General features: G+C 46.8%; 1 protein-coding gene across 1 annotated transcript; it reads left to right on the plus strand.

The window, feature by feature from the left end:
* The first annotated feature begins 711 nt into the window (after positions 1–711).
* Positions 712–17,153, plus strand: smg5 (SMG5 nonsense mediated mRNA decay factor). The gene is made up of 22 exons (XM_030370653.1): positions 712–1,110; positions 1,576–1,674; positions 2,070–2,193; positions 2,908–3,064; positions 4,502–4,591; positions 5,208–5,297; positions 5,509–5,587; positions 5,776–5,901; positions 6,266–6,334; positions 6,673–6,935; positions 7,254–7,391; positions 8,120–9,067; positions 9,209–9,378; positions 9,585–9,660; positions 11,207–11,382; positions 11,746–11,904; positions 12,084–12,143; positions 12,569–12,728; positions 13,006–13,096; positions 13,206–13,280; positions 13,555–13,693; positions 16,372–17,153. The coding sequence occupies exons 1-22, from the start codon at positions 1,046–1,048 to the stop codon at positions 16,453–16,455; spliced, it is 3,438 nt and encodes a 1,145-aa protein (XP_030226513.1). The 5' UTR covers positions 712–1,045; the 3' UTR covers positions 16,456–17,153.
* The last annotated feature ends 245 nt before the right edge of the window (positions 17,154–17,398 follow it).

Genomic DNA, 17,398 nt, shown 5'->3' on the forward strand with positions numbered 1-17,398 from the left:
CACACACACACACACACACACACACACACACACACACACACACACACACACACACAAACACACACACGCACACACACAAACACACACACACACATACACACACACACACACGCACACACACACACACGCACACACATAGGCACGCACACAAACACGTGCACGTATCTCTCCCACTACCTAATAATTATTATGCCTTGTTGATTTTACAGACCAACTTGATGATATTTTCAAAATTGTACCTCTTGTATACCAGAAGATAAAAGCCAATTATGTTGGCAGTCTGCCTGTTTAAAAAAAACTGCAGAGGGAGACATATCCACATTCCGCTTACTTTATACATTTATATATCTATTGCATTCAAAAAAGGTTGATAAAGGTAGAATATTAAGAGCAGCAATTTGTATCATTGATGAATAAAATGCCAATGCGTGTCATCCTACTCTGAGTCAGTTTATATTATATATTTGATATATTCCAATTATATTTATATTATATTTACTAATTTGTCGGTAATTCAAAGGTGCTGTATTCCAACATGTCAAGTTACCTTGTTCGTATTTGGATTTGTTTGCTGCATAATTGTTCATTATTCTAAATCTGAATTGCTGGTTAGCCTGAACCACAAATTGCAGCTATTTCTCGGGGTTATGGAATCCCTGGCAACCCCGTTTTAATCTCGCAAGTACCGTGTGTATTCTCGCGACATTTGGCCAGCCACTGCTCAGAAATAATGGCCGCCTTCGTAGCAATGGTTGGAAGAGGGAACAACACAAGCAAGATATTAGAGCGTTTTAGCTGACCAGCAATACTATACGTACCGCGGCGCCCCCTTCTACCTGATCTCCAGGACGTATGGGTAGAGGGGGTATTGCCAAAGGACACAATAACGGGATAAAGACTAAGATAGACTAATATTAGCTAGGTAGCTAACAGTGTCTGGCTACCAACACGGTTGTCACTGCCGGGAAACAAGCACGAGTGTTGGGTCAGGGAGGTGTTGAGTGACTACCAACTGAATTGTTCAAACATAATTACGATTGCTAAGATGAGTGGACCAGGGCAAGACAGCGAGCCAGAAGCGAAAGTCCTTCACATCAAGCGTCTGTACAGGTGAGTAACGTTAAGCAAGGCCGTTTTGCTCCAACTAGCCCAGGGAGTCTTCTTGGGCTAACAAACCTGGGTTATTGTATTGTACTAGCGTTAGTAGATCATTAACGCTGATAACACTGCTGACGGGATGCTTGAAGTCACTCGTACAGCTTTTTCTAATGTAAAGAAGGCTTGATCATGAGCATCTATTGGGTGATCTAGAGAGAGCAGCCTCACACTATATCAAAAAATCCCTGTTCAGTGTTGCAAAATATGAATTTGCTAGTTAGCTGGTGTTTGTTGACCCTCCATCCAAAAATTTGAGTGATACATTTTTTTATCCACCAGTCGAAGGGAAACGAGGAAATACACTGGCGCTCCACGATGGACATGTTCAGAACCACATTGACTCGAAATAATTCACTGGTGTTTTTTTTTTTGCCAAGTCACAGCAATGCTGTTCTCTTCTCTTCCAACGTCAATCAGGGCGGTGGTGGAGTCTGTGCACAAGCTAGATGTCATCATCGGCAGTAAGTCGTCTTACAGGGAGGTCTTCAAACCCGAGAACATAAGCCTTCGCAACAAGTAAGTCCAGCTGTTTAGGAAAGGATACTATAAACACCTGATTGGCATCAGTGAAGCCACGTAGTGTAAACACTGTCGACTTCTGTTGTTGTCAAGCTTTCATCATGCCCCACATTTTTAGTACCTCGAAGTGTATGTGTTGTGATTCTGCGGTACTATTTACATTCTCTCATAAGCCAGTCCTCCGCTAGGTACACACCTTTTTGCTTTCAGAATAGCAATATATGATGCCAAGATTGTAAGCTTGTAGTGTGTGGCAATGCATTAGCTTTCATGAATACAGCTGTGTGTGTGTGTGTGTGTGTGTGTGTGTGTGTGTGTGTGTGTGTGTGTGTGTGTGTGTGTGTGTGTGTGTGTGTGTGTGTGTGTGTGTGTGTGTGTGTGTGTGTGGTCAGATTAAGGGAGTTGTGTGTGAAGCTGATGTTTCTCCACCCCGTGGACTACGGGCGCAAGGCGGAGGAGCTGCTGTGGAGGAAGGTCTACTACGAGGTCATCCAGGTCATCAAGACCAACAAGAAGGTACCGCTGTACAACAACTGCTCTATGATATCATATCTGACCCATAAACAAGAGGGGAATTATGGTGATGGCGTGATGTGACTCACCTAGCATCCCTGTCAGTTGTCAAATGATCTGTTTGCTTATGAAGCCACTGCGACATTTGTGCTTGATTGGTTCCTCGGAACCTGGCAGAAAGTGTATGGCTGTTCCAATTTCTGTGTCAGCTGGTTGTTATTTTGCATGGCTGTGTTTGTGTGGGCGGAAAGAGGAACATGGGATATTTGTCTTAGATTAATTCCGATTCAAAGCTTTCATATTTGCCTTATCTCTTTGTTATGGAAATCTTACACACGGCACCCATTGCACCTCTAAGTATCCCTCCTATGTGTTCCTTCTCAACATGTCTTTGAGTCCCGACAGGTTTTTTGTGAATGTGCCCCAATTGGGACATGTTATAGCACTGGTCATGCATAGTTCTACTTGTTCTGCCTGAATTATGAAATTGTTATGCATTCAAAACTCAGGTCTAATATACCTCATTGATGTAAATCTGCCGTTGGTTTATATATGCATTTTGTCTTGCGACAACAACCCTACATGTAGCCGGCGGTCTAGGGCAAACACTGCCCTGGAGTGACCGGGTCGGTAGGTTGCATGTAATGTGGGCCTGTGAAAGCCCCTGGAGACAGTTATTAAATGTCTTGACCTTTTCCCTTCCCCACCATCTTATAGCACATCCATAGCCGTAGTGCCCTTGAGTGTGCCTACAGGACCCACCTGATTGCCGGGGTGGGCTTCTACCAGCACCTGCTGCTGTACATCCAGTCCCACTACCAGCTGGAGCTTCAGGACTGCATCGACTGGACCCACGTCACAGACCCCCTCATCGGTCAGTTGAAGGTCCCATGGCATGAAAATGTCACTTTATGAGGTTTTCTAACATTGAGTTCCCCTAGCCTGCCTTTGGTCCCCCAGTAGCTAGAAATGGCGCTCGGTATAAAATGAGCACTAGGTATCCTGCTCCGTAAAATTTTCCCCTAAGTCGTCATACAGGGACATGTTACCTCCCCTTTCTCTGCCTTGCCCGACCAGAGAATTTGGCCCGCAAATGAAACAATTAGCTACGACCGTTGGAGCGCCGCGTGCGTGCGTGCGTGCGTGCGTGCGTGCGTGCGTGCGTGCGTGCGTGTGTGTGTGTGTGTGTGTGTGTGTGTGTGTGTGTGTGTGTGTGTGTGTGTGTGTGTGTGTGTGTGTGTGTGTGTGTGTGTGTGTGAATACACACACTGTAATGCAAGTTTACACTTCTTTGTTATTTGGATAGCTGTTCTGCTGTTGGTGTTATGGTGCATAACATGTCGGGTTCTCTGACGTCTCTGGTATTGGTATCTGGTATTTTACCAAGGCGTTGGTGCCTCGGCAGCGGGCGGCAGGGCTCCGTCGGGAGACAATCACGGGCAACAATCCCTTTCTCTTCAATGTCACGGTTCAGTCTACTTCAGATTGATGTGGAAGAACCAGAGACGTCGTAGAGAACCCGACGCAGTCGTTTGAGATTAAAAAATATCGTCTGGAGGCGCACACAGCTTTTGGCTGTGTTAATATATATTATATGATAGATATCTATGTGTAATATGATATTATTTAGATATAGAGCTCCAGGACTCCCGCCGGAGCACCCGGAATGTTCTAGAATATTTACAGAACATGGCCAAAAGCTGTGTGCGCCTCGAGATGATATTATGAATCTGAGCCATTGCGTTACATCCACTGTAAACACGAGCGCATAGTCCGTGGCCGCAAACTGCTCAGGGCCACACCCCCACCCTCCACCTTGACCCCCCTCTAAAAAACTGCACGTTTTCGGAAAGCTCATTGTGAGACTGGCTCGTAGTGGTTGTAATTCTGCACCAAGGCTGAATTTCTTGAACGTCTTCAAGTACTGTATTAAGGGCCCACTAACGGCTATATAAAAGCATCCATAAAGTAGCATGCCATGGGACCTTTAACGCACAATACATGCACATAGGCTCTGAGAGGCATGTGGGCACGACATGCACAAAGTTATTGATAAACACCAGACCCAACACTCAAATGTTTTTCGGATTTAATTCATTTTCAAAACAAGTTTATATTACAAACTATATGTTAACCGGTTTCCCTGAATTCAAATAAGAAGAAATGTATGGCAAAAATTGACTTGTATGGCAATAACTTTCAAGAACAATGTTATGTTTAAGCGACTATGTCCAAAAATGATTTGTATTCGTCACACATTTCAATATCCTAAGAGGTGGCCAACCATTCTGACCAAAATGTCTTCCGGCAGGTCGTAAGAAGCCAGTGTCTGCCTCCCCCAAGGAGATGGAGTGGGCCCAGATGGCTTGCCACCGTTGCCTGGTCTACCTCGGAGATCTAGGTAACATCAACATTGTAATATCTTGATATTGGCCTCTGTTTCTACCAACTCTGCTCACATATAGTTTTCGTCATGTTGCGTATATGGTTAATAATTTCCATTCAGCTGGTAAAAGGCAAGTCTTCCTACTGGCTCGTTTCAGGAAATAGTTTCACTAACTCATTTGTTTTCTACTGTCGATAACATCAAACATTTGTTATAAAATAAAATTCTGTATCTTTTATATTAGAACTATTGTTCTTCTACAGTCCTCTATCTACATTAATTTCCTGTCCGGGATCAATGAAGCATATCTTAGTCTATGTCATACGTGCCCTTGTATGCACTTGTGCCTTGTTCAGGTTGTCTTTTATTATGGTGATATGGTTCAATATGCTTGGTACTGGTTCATTAAGTTGGACCAACACTGATTCAAGTAAGCAGTTCAGCTCTCCTTCTGGACTCAATGCATGTAGGGAGATGGTTTCTCCTCTGTGTGTTCTGTAGCAAAGTGTTGGCATAGTGTGGTAATCCTGTTCCAATTTGACCATCTGTTTAACGCTTTAAACATCCATGCCCCTAACTGCTAGAGCAAGTTGGGTTGTACAAATAAAGCAGTGTTTTATTTCTCCCCAAGCCCGGTACCAGAACGAGCTGGCAGGGGTGGAGGCGGAGCAGCTGGCAGAGAGGTTCTACCACCAGGCCCTGTCTGTGACGCCCCATGTCGGTGAGTGCCTTCCTCCTAAAGCCCTAGCACTCCAGCCTTTGTATGCTTGTATCTACATGCACAGGCCTGAAGAATCTGGTCAAATATTTCAGTATACCAGACGATCATGAAGTTAAAGGAAAAATGTAGGAATGTTAAAGGATGTTTCTTTTAAACTGATTTCATGAAAACAAAGTCCTATTTTCCCTTAACTAGTTGAATCTTTGTACAGGCATGCCTTTTAACCAGTTAGGAACTCTGGCTGGGAGCAAGTTCTACAATGTGGAGGCAACCTACTACTACCTGCGCTGGTGAGACCTTTTTTTCCTGTCCTCACCAACACTATTCCAAAAAGTGTCCAATCATATTCATCCTAATTAATATAGTCCAATCATGTCCCTCCATATAATGACTACCTATTCTGTTCAGACCTAACCCTCACTTTACCACAGCACTTTTGTCCAATCATACCATTCCTTTCTTCCGGTGTGTCCCCCAGCATCCAATCAGAGACCCCCTTCGAGGGCGCCTACGGCAATCTGAAGCGCCTGTTTGACAAAGCGTCCAAAATGTACCAGCAGGTGAAGAAGCAGGAGATGAAGAAGCTCTCCCCGTCGCGACAAAGGTCAGTGGGTGGGTTCTGACGGTCCGGGGAAAACTGTTGAAACAAAAAACAAATCAATCAGTTTATTCCCTCTAAAACAGACCTAGCCTTCTAGGTTCTATAATGTAACTTTTTATACATACATACATTCTACGACTCATTGACTGTATACACCTCATTTTACTATTATCGCCCTGTACTTATGTAAAAAAAAGGTTTGGTCGGTAAGTCACCAAGCTTGAGCCTGCTAGCAAAACATGAGAAGTACACTGTACATCATGTTCCCATGCATCTTTCTTTCCTTTTTTAAAACAACTTTTAATAATGCCAACTGTCACTAAAAGCACTTCTGGCATGTGTGCTTGACCTTTGACCCTTTCCCCAGGTCCAGAGACATCAAGCGTCTGTTGGTGAGCTTCATGTACCTCCAGAGCCTGCTGCAGCCCAAGAGCAGGTGAGGTTTTACAGACGATACCACGTCTTTCCTCATGCGTGTATTTATCAGTCTTTCATCCTGATCTCCTCACCTGACCTCGCCTCGTTCTTTTCTCATCTGGCTGCATCTGAATCTTTCTTTCTCTGTCTCCGTCTCTCTCTTTGTCTCCGTCTTTGTCTAACACTGTTTCTCATTGTCTCTTTCTCACCCTTGATCTCTGCTGTGTCCCTCCCTCTGTCTTTGTCTCTCTTACCCTCACTCTCTCACTCTCTGTGTCTCTCTCTCTGTGTTTGTCTATCACTCTCTCTCAAACGTATGCATCTCCTGCTGACCTCTTCTCCCCCCCCTCCCCCCAGCCTGATGGAGGCAGAGCTGACGTCTCTGTGCCAGTCGGTGCTCGAGGACTTCAACCTGGTGCTCTTCTACCTCCCCCCGCCCCCCCACTCCGGAGTGGGCCCCCACCTGCCCAGTGTGGAGGAGGAAGAGGAGGAAATGCCACAGCAGCTGCAGTTGGCCCACAACGCAGACCCCACTAGCCCCTCCCCTACAATGCCCGACGCACTGGTTTTCAAGATGGTGGTCACCTGCCTGATGGTCGTGCACAGTCTCAAGAGAGGAGGTGGGAGTTGTCACCTGGGTGGGGGTGGAGGGCTCAGAGTGGTCATGATTGTGTGTTGTGTGGGGTGTGTTTCTTACATTTTCAGGGTAATTATTTTGTATGCCAAGTTTTGTCCCACATAGAGGTAATTCAGTTAATAGACAATAGAAGATTAACATCTCAGAGGGAATGTCATCTAAATGTAAAATGAACAAAAATGCCAGTGCACATTTTCAACAAACCTACTTCTATGAAGTCCTGGCAAGTCGGAAGTTCTGGAAGTCTGTTGCCAGTACTCTTTGAGTCGGGCTGACGCATGCCTTGATGTTGTGATTGCAGGGTCAAAGCAGTACAGCGCATCCATAGCCTTCACGCTGGCCCTGTTCTCCCACCTGGTCAACCACGTCAACATCCGCCTGCAGGCGGAGCTGGAGGACGGAGAGAGCCAGGTCCCAGCACTCCAGGCTGACAACGCAGGTGAGTACCTCCCCTGGGGCTTCCTTTGAATCAGGCTTGCAGTAGGAAGTCACCTGGTCAAACTCTCAGAGGGAAGGCTCCAGCCTGCTCCACAGATGTAAATAACGACATGACAAATACTTCTCTGTTTTAAGTAAGTGTCAGGGAGACCTTTAGTGCATTTTTCCTGTGGGGAGAATCTCCTGACTAAATACCCACTATGACTGGAGGCTACTCCAGTTTCTTCCCAGTGGGGATGCATTGCCTGATTCTGTGTACACAACAATCCTGCTCTTCAGTCGGAGATTGATGCATCCCTCAATATACAACGATGTGTGTGTCTGCAAAGTGTTTATCTCAATGATAATGATTTGAGAAGTGTGTTCTATTCAGCAATATTCTGGAGTCAAACAGAGAAAAGAGGCTAATTGATCCATATGTTTAAACTCTGACCTCAAGTGTGTGGGGAAGGGGGTGTAGGTGTTTGACTCTGGGTCTTTGACTCTGGGTGATGACTCTGGGTGATTGACTCTGGGTGTTTGACTCTGGGTGTTTGACTCTGGGTGTTTGGCTCTGGGTGTTTGGCTCTGGGTGTTTGACTCTGGGTGATTGACTCTGGGTCTTTGACTCTGGGTGATTGACTCTGGGTCTTTGACTCTGGGTGATTGACTCTGGGTGATTGACTCTGGTTGATTGATTCTGGGTCTTTGACTCTGGGTGTTTGACTCGGGGTGTATCTCTTGACCCAGATGACCAAGAGACGCAGGACCTATTGCAGCCTCTGGCGGACCCCAGTGAGACGAAGCCCCTGGTGAACGGCTCCCTGGCACCCGACCGGGACGCCCAGAAAGACGGGGAGAAAGACGACGGTCAGGGCCTCGAGAGGAAGGAGAGTGGTGAGGAGTGCAAGGAGGAGAAGGAGGAGCAGGAGGAGAAACGGCGGCAAAAGAAGAAGTACACGCGCCTTTCCCACCTCCGCCGGCGCCGCTGCGGACGGAAGGACGTCCACGCCGAGGACGAGAGCGACCTGAGCGAGGGCTTCGAGAGCGACGAGGAGGATGAGGAGGAGGAGGAGGAGGATGACGGCGGCGGGAGGAGCTCCGTCGACCCCGTCGAACCTGCCGTCAACTCCTCTTCCTCCTCCGCCTCCAAGAAGGAGGTGAAGCGGGACGAGGTCAGCTGGGCCACCGGCTCAGAGGAAGAGGAGGAGGAGGAAGAGGAGGGCGGCACCGCCTTCGACGTTGAGACCGACTCGGACATGAACAGCCAGGAGTCCCGCTCGGACCTGGAGGACATGGAGGAGGCGGAGAGCTCGGAGCCCCCCGAGGGACGGCCCCGACCGCAGGGGCCGCGGGACCACGAGGAGGGCCACGGGGCGGAGGAGCAGAAACGCCAGGAGGGCGGCGGCGACACCCCTCCCGCCACCAACGGGCCGCTGTTGCCGGGCAACGACGCCAGCATCATCAGCAGCAACCTCCAGGCCATGTCCTCACAACTCTTCCAGGCCAAGCGCAGCTTCCGCCTAGCCCCCACCTTTAGCAACATGCTGCTGCGCCCCCCGGGCTCCGCCGCTTCTGCCAGCCCCGCCCCTGCTCCCACCACCACTGCTTCCCCTACCCTCGAGAACCTGCCCACAGCCGGGGACACGGCCCCTAGCGACGTGACTCCCCACACCGTCAATGGAACCAACGAAATCGGTAAACCAACTGTCAATCTCTGTCCTCAAACTGTTTCAGTTTTTGATCATCATTCAATCTTTAGAATGCTGTTTGGTCTGTAATGATTTAGTTAATGTAGGAGCATTTTATATACTATATACTGCAACTTCTTTTCAACAGATTTGGACTCTGATTCGGAAGGCAGCCAGCATAGCAACCCATCAGCATGTAGTGAAAAAACCCTTTCAGAGAAGATGCAGATCCTGACCACTCAGGGCCTTATTCAAGTAGTGAAGGTCTTCATTGATTGGCTGAGAACCAATACAGATATAATCCTCATGTGTGCCCAGGTAAGTTTTAAAATGTGTGCCAAATTTATTTTTTTCTCCATGAAGCAAGATTCTCATATTATAACATGTGTCAGTATTATGTCCCCTGATATTTTTAAAGTTACATTTTTAATATCCTTTTAGGTGCTATATAAAGAAAGCTTATAATATACTGTTCGTAAGTAGTATACTATTACTGATCATCTAATCTCTGGTTGTGTGTGCAGAGCTCCCAAAGCCTGTGGAACAGACTGTCAGTCCTGCTAAACCTGCTCCCAGACGGAAGCAAAATGCTGGAAGCAGGTGAGTCCACCACCCTGCCTATTGTCCCTCCCTCGTTGAGACGGGCTCATGGAATGGATTTGTACATGAGGAAGCTCTGAGATTAAGGTTTTTATCGGATTTCGTCTTAACCAACTCTAATGCTAAAGTTTAGCCTGGCTACTGCCAGACCAAACTCAATCGTAGATTGCACGTTGGCCTGGGGAAGCTGCTGTCATTTTCTTCAGCTCAAGAGGCGTGATCATCAGGCCTAGTTCAACTGACTCTATACGTAATTGGCTGCTTGCCGCCGCTTCCCTGTCATCCTTGTGTTAAACCAGCCAATAGTGCGCCACGGGGGAGAAGCCAGCTTGGTGATTGGCTCCCGTAAAAACGTATCGGAAGAAGAAAGAGATGTATTGCTCTTCTCCAGACCCTTTTGCAGGGCGAATTCAAATTGCTGGCAGAATGGGCGGGGCTACTCAGTCTAGCAAAAGTTCTGTGTTGTAGTTAAATGTAAACCACTTCTACTTGGCCTACCGAATCAGGTTCTGAATCCTGTGTGATCATATACACCATTAAGAGGCAGGTCAAGGACCTTTTATGCGTTCTCCCTATCCACCTACCATTTGGTTGTTTGATAGACTCTTTTATATGTTGGACTAAACACAACATTGGATGCATCTCCGTTGGGATAATCTGGCTCAAGGATGGGGGATTGAACCCAGAACATCCTCACCACTGGACTACACCATACTTTTAATGTCCCTTAAGTGCTTCACACACAAAAGGTGTGTGTGTGTGTGTGTGTGTGTGTGTGTGTGTGTGTGTGTGTGTGTGTGTGTGTGTGTGTGTGTGTGTGTGTGTGTGTGTGTGTGTGTGTGTGTGTGTGTGTGTGTGTGTGTGTGTGTGTGTGTGTGTGTGTTTCCTTGGTGACACTACATGTTTCAAACCGTCTACTTCATGCTGTTGGTCAACATTCCAACAGGCGAATGTGGACCAACAGGAGGAGACTAGCGCCCACTCCCTGCATTCCTCCCTTGTGTCTTCACCTTGTCGGCCCATGTGGTCTTAACAGATCTGTTTACCGGCTGACAAGTGACATGGTTAGTAATGGTTAGAGAGTAGTCCCAAGGCTGTTATTCTATGGCCCAGTTCCTTGAAATAGTTTACATCTATCCAATTACCACTTATAAATTATTGATATTTATTTATTTATTTTATTATCTAATTCTTCATCAGACTGACTTTTGTTAATAACAAGAGAAGTAGGAATAATCGGGCTATATAATAATTTATACTTCATATTTGGCTGTATAATAACATAATGATAACCAACTACCCATACAATATATAATCTTCTATGAAGATGCTAGATCAAACAAACCAAACTTAGGACGAGCAGGTAAAAGCTTGGTTTCCCCTTACCCTGTTGGAGTCTAAGGCTTCTAAAGTAAACATTAGAGCTGCAGAGTGAAGCTGGGTAAAGGATTGGAGTATGCCTGTGAAGACCCCCCGGGAAGACTGTCAATGGGAGGCGTCAGCGGTGGTGGTACCTCCAGGCTGACCGGTGCTGGCTGTGTTTCAGAGCTGGGCCTGAGCCCGGAGGTGGCAGCCCTTCTGGGGGAGTGCGAGCAGCCCGGCCTGGTCCAGAGCCTGCTGCTGCCGGAGGACCTGGCTCTGCGACACCTCCCGGCCCTGGGCCTCGCCCACCGCCGCCTGGACTACTCCCGCCCCCGGCCCGCGCTTAGCCCCCTGCAAGAGGTGGGAGCGCGCGCGCGCGCACACGCAGACACACACACACACACACACACACACACACACACACACACACACACACACACACACACACACACACACACACACACACACACCTAATTTCAGCCCAGGTTTATGAGAATCACACCTTTGTGTTGGGGAGATGTTCAGCAGTCTGTCGCCTACATTCATATTCATATACCATGGAGACTACACTGCTCGAGGTTGCTCGTGCCCGCATGCGTGTGGGCACTTTCTTCACAACAGTTTTCCACTGTTTGTGTTCAACTGCTTTCAAACTACATTATGGTCTTATATTGTACGTAACTTTCTCCGCACTTCTATCTGGTTCCTCTCCCTGCCCCCTAGTGTGTTGTGCGTGTGTGCTGCATCCGCAGTTTTGGCCACTTCCTCACCAGTCTCCAGGGCAACGTGCTGCACTTCAACCCGGAGGCGGGCATCTTCACCAGCATCAGCCAATCGGAGCAGGACAACCTGGTGCAGCAGGCCAAAGCCCAGTTCCGCATGGTAAGTGACCGCTCAGTCACTGACTGTTACTTGTACTACAATAATTATTGAATTAGGTAGTGTTAAATCAATCCAAGAGAAGGGATATCCAGAATGCGATTAGGGCAGCATGACGTGATACTTTAGTGATACTGTGGAGACTGGTTGAATGTGTTTATATCAGCCTCCTGTTTGTCCAGGCAGAAGAGGAGGCGCGTCGGAACCGCCTGATGCGGGACATGGCCCAGCTCAGACTGCAGGTCAGGAGGTCATCACTCATGCTGTTATCCGGGTTGTGGTGCATGTGGTGCATGGACCAACATGTACAGCCCTCTCCACTGGCACAGTGTTGTAAAATAAATATGATGGAAATATTAATGACATTCTTTTATGGGTTACATTGCATCTATTGATGTATTTACTTCGTTTGGTGGGGTAGATTCATGTGCATTTTGATTTTAATTTCAAAACATTTTGTAGGCTATATGCATTTGCTGCAGAAACTATAACAAATGGAACTTCCTACCATATTTCCTTAATCAGTAAAACTAACTTCAGTACTACCTCATCCATGATTTCAGGAACTTGAACATTAGTCACCGTATTATAATAACCTTTGTATATTCACCTTACACCTTTTGTGTTTATTGCTCGTGACTCATGTATTATGGTTCTCCACCTGCAGTTGGAGGTTTCCCAGCTAGAGGGCAGCCTGCAGCAACCCAAAGCCCAGTCCTCCATGTCTCCCTACCTGGTCCCAGACACTGCAGCTCTCTGCCAGCACCTCAACCTCATCCGCCAGCTGGCCAGTAGCGGCTGCTTCATCGTCATCATCCCACGCACAGGTAGGAACCCCTGGGCAAAGGTCAATACCTAGGCCCCTCCCTCTTTGGCCACAGGTTACCCTGATTTCCTCTCTGGGATTGATAAAGTACATTCTATTTTGAGCACAAATCAGTATAGCCAAGTTACTAGTATAGTGGGTGTTTGACTCTGTGACAAAACGTACTGCCTTCAATCCCCATGTGAACTGTTGCGATCTGTGAACGGTAGGAGTTATATTTTAGTCCCAGCTGGTTCAGCCAAGTGTTCCAGGTCTCTTACTGCTCTTGTGTGTTGTAGTGATTGATGGGCTGGACATGCTGAAGAAGGAGAACGCGGGAGCAAGGGACAGCATTCGCTTCCTGGAGTCAGAGTTCCGTAAAGGCAACAGGTGAGGGGAAGTCAATCAAACTTTTCTTTCTGTTAGAAAGCTATCTTCCAGGTGACATGCCTCTGATGTAATGACTCAATGATTAATTCTGTTTCTGTTCTCGGCCCAGGTACATCCGTTGCCAGAAGGAGACGGGGCGGAGCTTTGAACGGGACAAGCTGAAACGGCAGGACATTGAAGCATGGTAAGCAAAGGGATAACGGCTGGACGCATGCAAATGCACCAAACTGCCCAGATCAGAAATTATTGTGTTTGAATAAGGAGAAATGAGGAATGGTCAAAGAAGAAAAACTATGTAAACAATCCACAAGTGTCAAACATTTGCCCACTGATCTTGCACAAAATTGCATATTTTGTGACCTTTTGGATATTAAAAGAGGTAATACATTTAAAATTATCTCTGAATTTTCTTCTCGAGTTTGTTTATTCTCTTTCCTGATTGGCTGCTCTGTTCCCAGGCATCTGTACAAAATGGTGGACAGCTGCCGCCAGCTCACCATCTCCCAGAGCAACGGAGATGATGACACGGCCGGCATGGTAACCATTCTGACGGGTCACGCTGTGGAAGAGCTAAGCTCTCGCTCTGCGACAATGAAGGTCAGTCTCCCAAATATAAAAACAAACTTGTGTTTATTCACACTGGTTTAAACTACCAGATGTCAAGATGAGAAGATTATATCAGTCTGAGTAGCAGGCACCACAGAGTGGTTGATATTGATGGAGAGCTTATGGATGGGAGATGCCTTTCCTCGAAGAAAGAGCAGCTCCGTCTTGTCCAGATTAAGCTTCAGGTGCTGTGTCAACATCCAACGAGAGAAGACACTCAGAGATTTGTGCTTCTACCTGGGTGTCAGTATAAAACCCAGAAATAATATTTTGTGTTGTCTGAATAACTGGTAGAAAGGCCATGTGAGTGAATTATAGGCCTGCAGCGGATTCGAATTGTATCCGTTCGGTTCGTTTACCACAGTTCGGAGCATTCTGGAGATCCGCGGATTTCGGTTTCATGAAGGCATTGCCTTATGTAGCGTATTTTGCCTACTGTAGCCTACGTCCGATACAAAGGGTGTTTAGGACCCAGCGGAATGCATTCTCTCCAGTGCTGCCCGAACCAATGAGACTTTTCCCGCCCCTCCCTGCAGCCTGTCAGCGCTCAAAACAAACTGGGCTTTAAACGATTCCTAAATTTAAAGAAAGTAATTGACAATTATATTCTAAATATACGGGAGATAAATACAAACGGGTGATAAGCGGGATAACGGCCTTCGAGGTCGACCGGTTCGATGGAAATAATGGACAGGTAGAGGCAACTCTGGCTTCATGCTGCGCTCGTCGCCAGAGTTCTAAGCCTCGTCGGCCGTTATCCCTTACATGTTACACTCAGTGCACCATGTTTTCAAATGCATTTAGGGGAACATTTATTGCACAAAAAAGCCTTGCAAGTTGTCTGATTGCAGTCAATTAAAACACTCATTCATTTTTGTGTTTCTCCCCCAAACCCTCCGTCAAAAAAAGGTCCGCCTTTTTACTATCACGGACATGATCCTAATGCGAACCGTATCCGAAACCGAGGCCCAAAACGGTTATCTGAACCGAACCGTGGACACACTGATCCGTTTCACCACTAGTGAATTACATAACCGAGTGACTTGGTGTTCAGAGAGAAGTGGATGGGATCCAGGACAGAACCCTGTGGGACCCCAGTAGTGAGACTACAAGGATCCTACAGATTATTTCCATGTTACTATGCACTTGCAATTAGGGATGCACCGATTGTGAAATTCTGGACCGATACCGATGTTTAAAATAACAATTTGGCCGATAGCCGATGCCGATACCGTTGTGTTTTTGTTGTTATTTATTTCCCCTTTTGTGTCAGGGGAACAAACCCTAACCCTAAATTGATTTGTATGAAATCAATCTGTTTATTTCAAAAACTGCGCCATCAACATTCAACATCAAAATGATTTCAACGTGGGCTTAGGCAGATAGGTCTACATGCGCCGAAATCAGATCGCTATTTATTTTACTGAACACAACCTGCATGACGGTGCAATAGACTATAGTACATATGGAAACTATGGCCAAAAAAATAACTTCACACGGTGTGTCTTAATACAATTTATTTGTTACCAGCATTCGTAGTGTTGATCAGCTGAGAAATAGTCCGCCAAAGACGTTGCCATCGCTTAGCAACCGAGGACGCTGGGGTTGACCAGACTACTTGCGAAGTGATACGACGGAAGACAAAAAATCAACTTTCCTTGACAGCGGTCATTATATGCTTAGCAACGGTGAATTATCAAAAAATTATTAAACACCGGAAGTTGTGAAGGCCCATGCAAGTGAACAGAGCGTTCAACAGCATTGAGAGGAGCCGTGTAATAACTAAAGATAGTCACATTCATTATTCGATTTTCTACGTGACTCCGACTATTCGACGATCGTTGCCCATCCCTACTATACAACTGCCTACTCAATGAGAAGGGTTCAGTACTTGCATAGCCCACAAAACAACAAAGTGTATATCGCTGATCTTTCTCCGAGACAGTGAAATACTCCCACACGACCGACATTTTTTTTCACTTTTATTTGTAAACAAACCACATGTGCGCGCGGCACCCACCTGCTTACGTCATCATGCCAGAGGCGTGTCCAGCCAGCTGCTGTTATGGGTGGTATTATTAGTAGCCTACCACCTGTTGCATCTTTTCCGAAACTGCAAGTCAGACCGCAAATAACCAACACAACATTTAGCCAGCGCAAAATTTATATGACACAACAGATAAACATCGGCGACTGCCATCGGTGAATGTCATCTTATTTCCCGATAGGCCGATGGCAGTCAACAACGCGAACATCGGCCGTTACCGATGTTCGTCCGATAAATCAGTGCATCCCTACTTGCAATCTGTGAGGAAGGATGTGAACAGTGCAAGTGCAGAGATTTTGGTTCAATTTGACAAAATCTGCTGAAAGGTTACTGCAGAAAGACTGTTCTAGCAGTGTGAAGTTTATCTGTGAAGGCTATCTCAATTGAGTGGCTTCCCTTCAATCCAGCATGGTGAGGGACCAGAGAATTGCAGAGGAGACGGAGGAAAGAGTTATGGAAATAAATTGCAGATGGGAGACCGGTCGGTAAATCTGATGGGCATTTTTGGTTACTTTGAAAAAGGGTTCACTCTTGCTGCTTTAACCCTTTCTCTAAAAAAGGTGAGAAAGAGTCGTTATTGTGATGGGTGGGGAAATTGACTGGTGCACCGTTGGGTCCCCAGGCGGCGGTCCAGGCAGCGAGCGCGGCAGGCATGGAGCTGAAGAACATGGTGGAGTTTTACCGGCAGTGGAAGGAGATTGGCTGAGAGGTCCCAGCGGGGCGGGGTTCGGCGCCGTGGACCGCCGATCGATTCAAACACTCGCTCCCTCTCTCTATCACTCTCTCTCTCTCCCACTCTTTTGCTCTGTGTGTATCTCCGTCTCAGAGGTAAAAACAACTCAAAGGAAAGGAGGAAGGATAGACGAAAAGGAAAAGGATGGATGGAAAAGGAGAAAGGAGTTGGGCTAAGGAGGGCTGTAAAGGTGAATACAGTGGAGGAGATGAAGGGTGAAACGGAGCTCAAAGTAACGGTAGATCTCTCCCCCCTACCTCCTCACTCCCACTCTCCCGCACAAAAAAAATATTCCCCCAGTGTAAACAGTGACCCCTAGTGGTCTAGATGAGGAAATGGTGGGGGTGAGAGGGATGCTACATATCTTTAAAGGGCTGCCAGTTCACACCCTAACCAGGCATAAACTGTATATGTTAGCGACCAAGAGTACATGCGCCGTCAAGAGCGAATCTCTTGCAAACACACACATACATACACAAGCTCACACACTTACAAACTCTCATGCTCGGATACATCCATCTAGGTATATAGTAGAGCTGTGTTTGTCTTTTTTGCTTCGTCCTTCCTGTCCCCTGTGTTTGAGAGCACGGAGCTTCCTGTCCAGCGTCCGGTAGCCAAAGGGTTTTGGTCAAGGCCAAGCTGTGGAAGGAAAAGTGTGTTTTCTGAAAAAAGAGAAAAAGAAAAGCACACACACTGTTAACTTGACAACTCGGGCGGGCCAAGCTACCGGTTCTAAATCTCAGACAGGGCCTGGTAACCTGTCTATGAGAGGGGCAAGATGGCGGGCTTCACCATCTCTGGGATATGCTCTCCTATGTGGCTAATCTATTCTTTCTCCCACCCTCCATTATTTGCGATGTAATTTTGTTACTAGTGACTAATGTATTGCTGTTTGTGTAGGATCAAATATCTATAT

The sequence above is a fragment of the Gadus morhua genome, chromosome 11, assembly GCF_902167405.1.
Source record: "Gadus morhua chromosome 11, gadMor3.0, whole genome shotgun sequence".
Lineage (NCBI taxonomy): Eukaryota > Metazoa > Chordata > Actinopteri > Gadiformes > Gadidae > Gadus > Gadus morhua.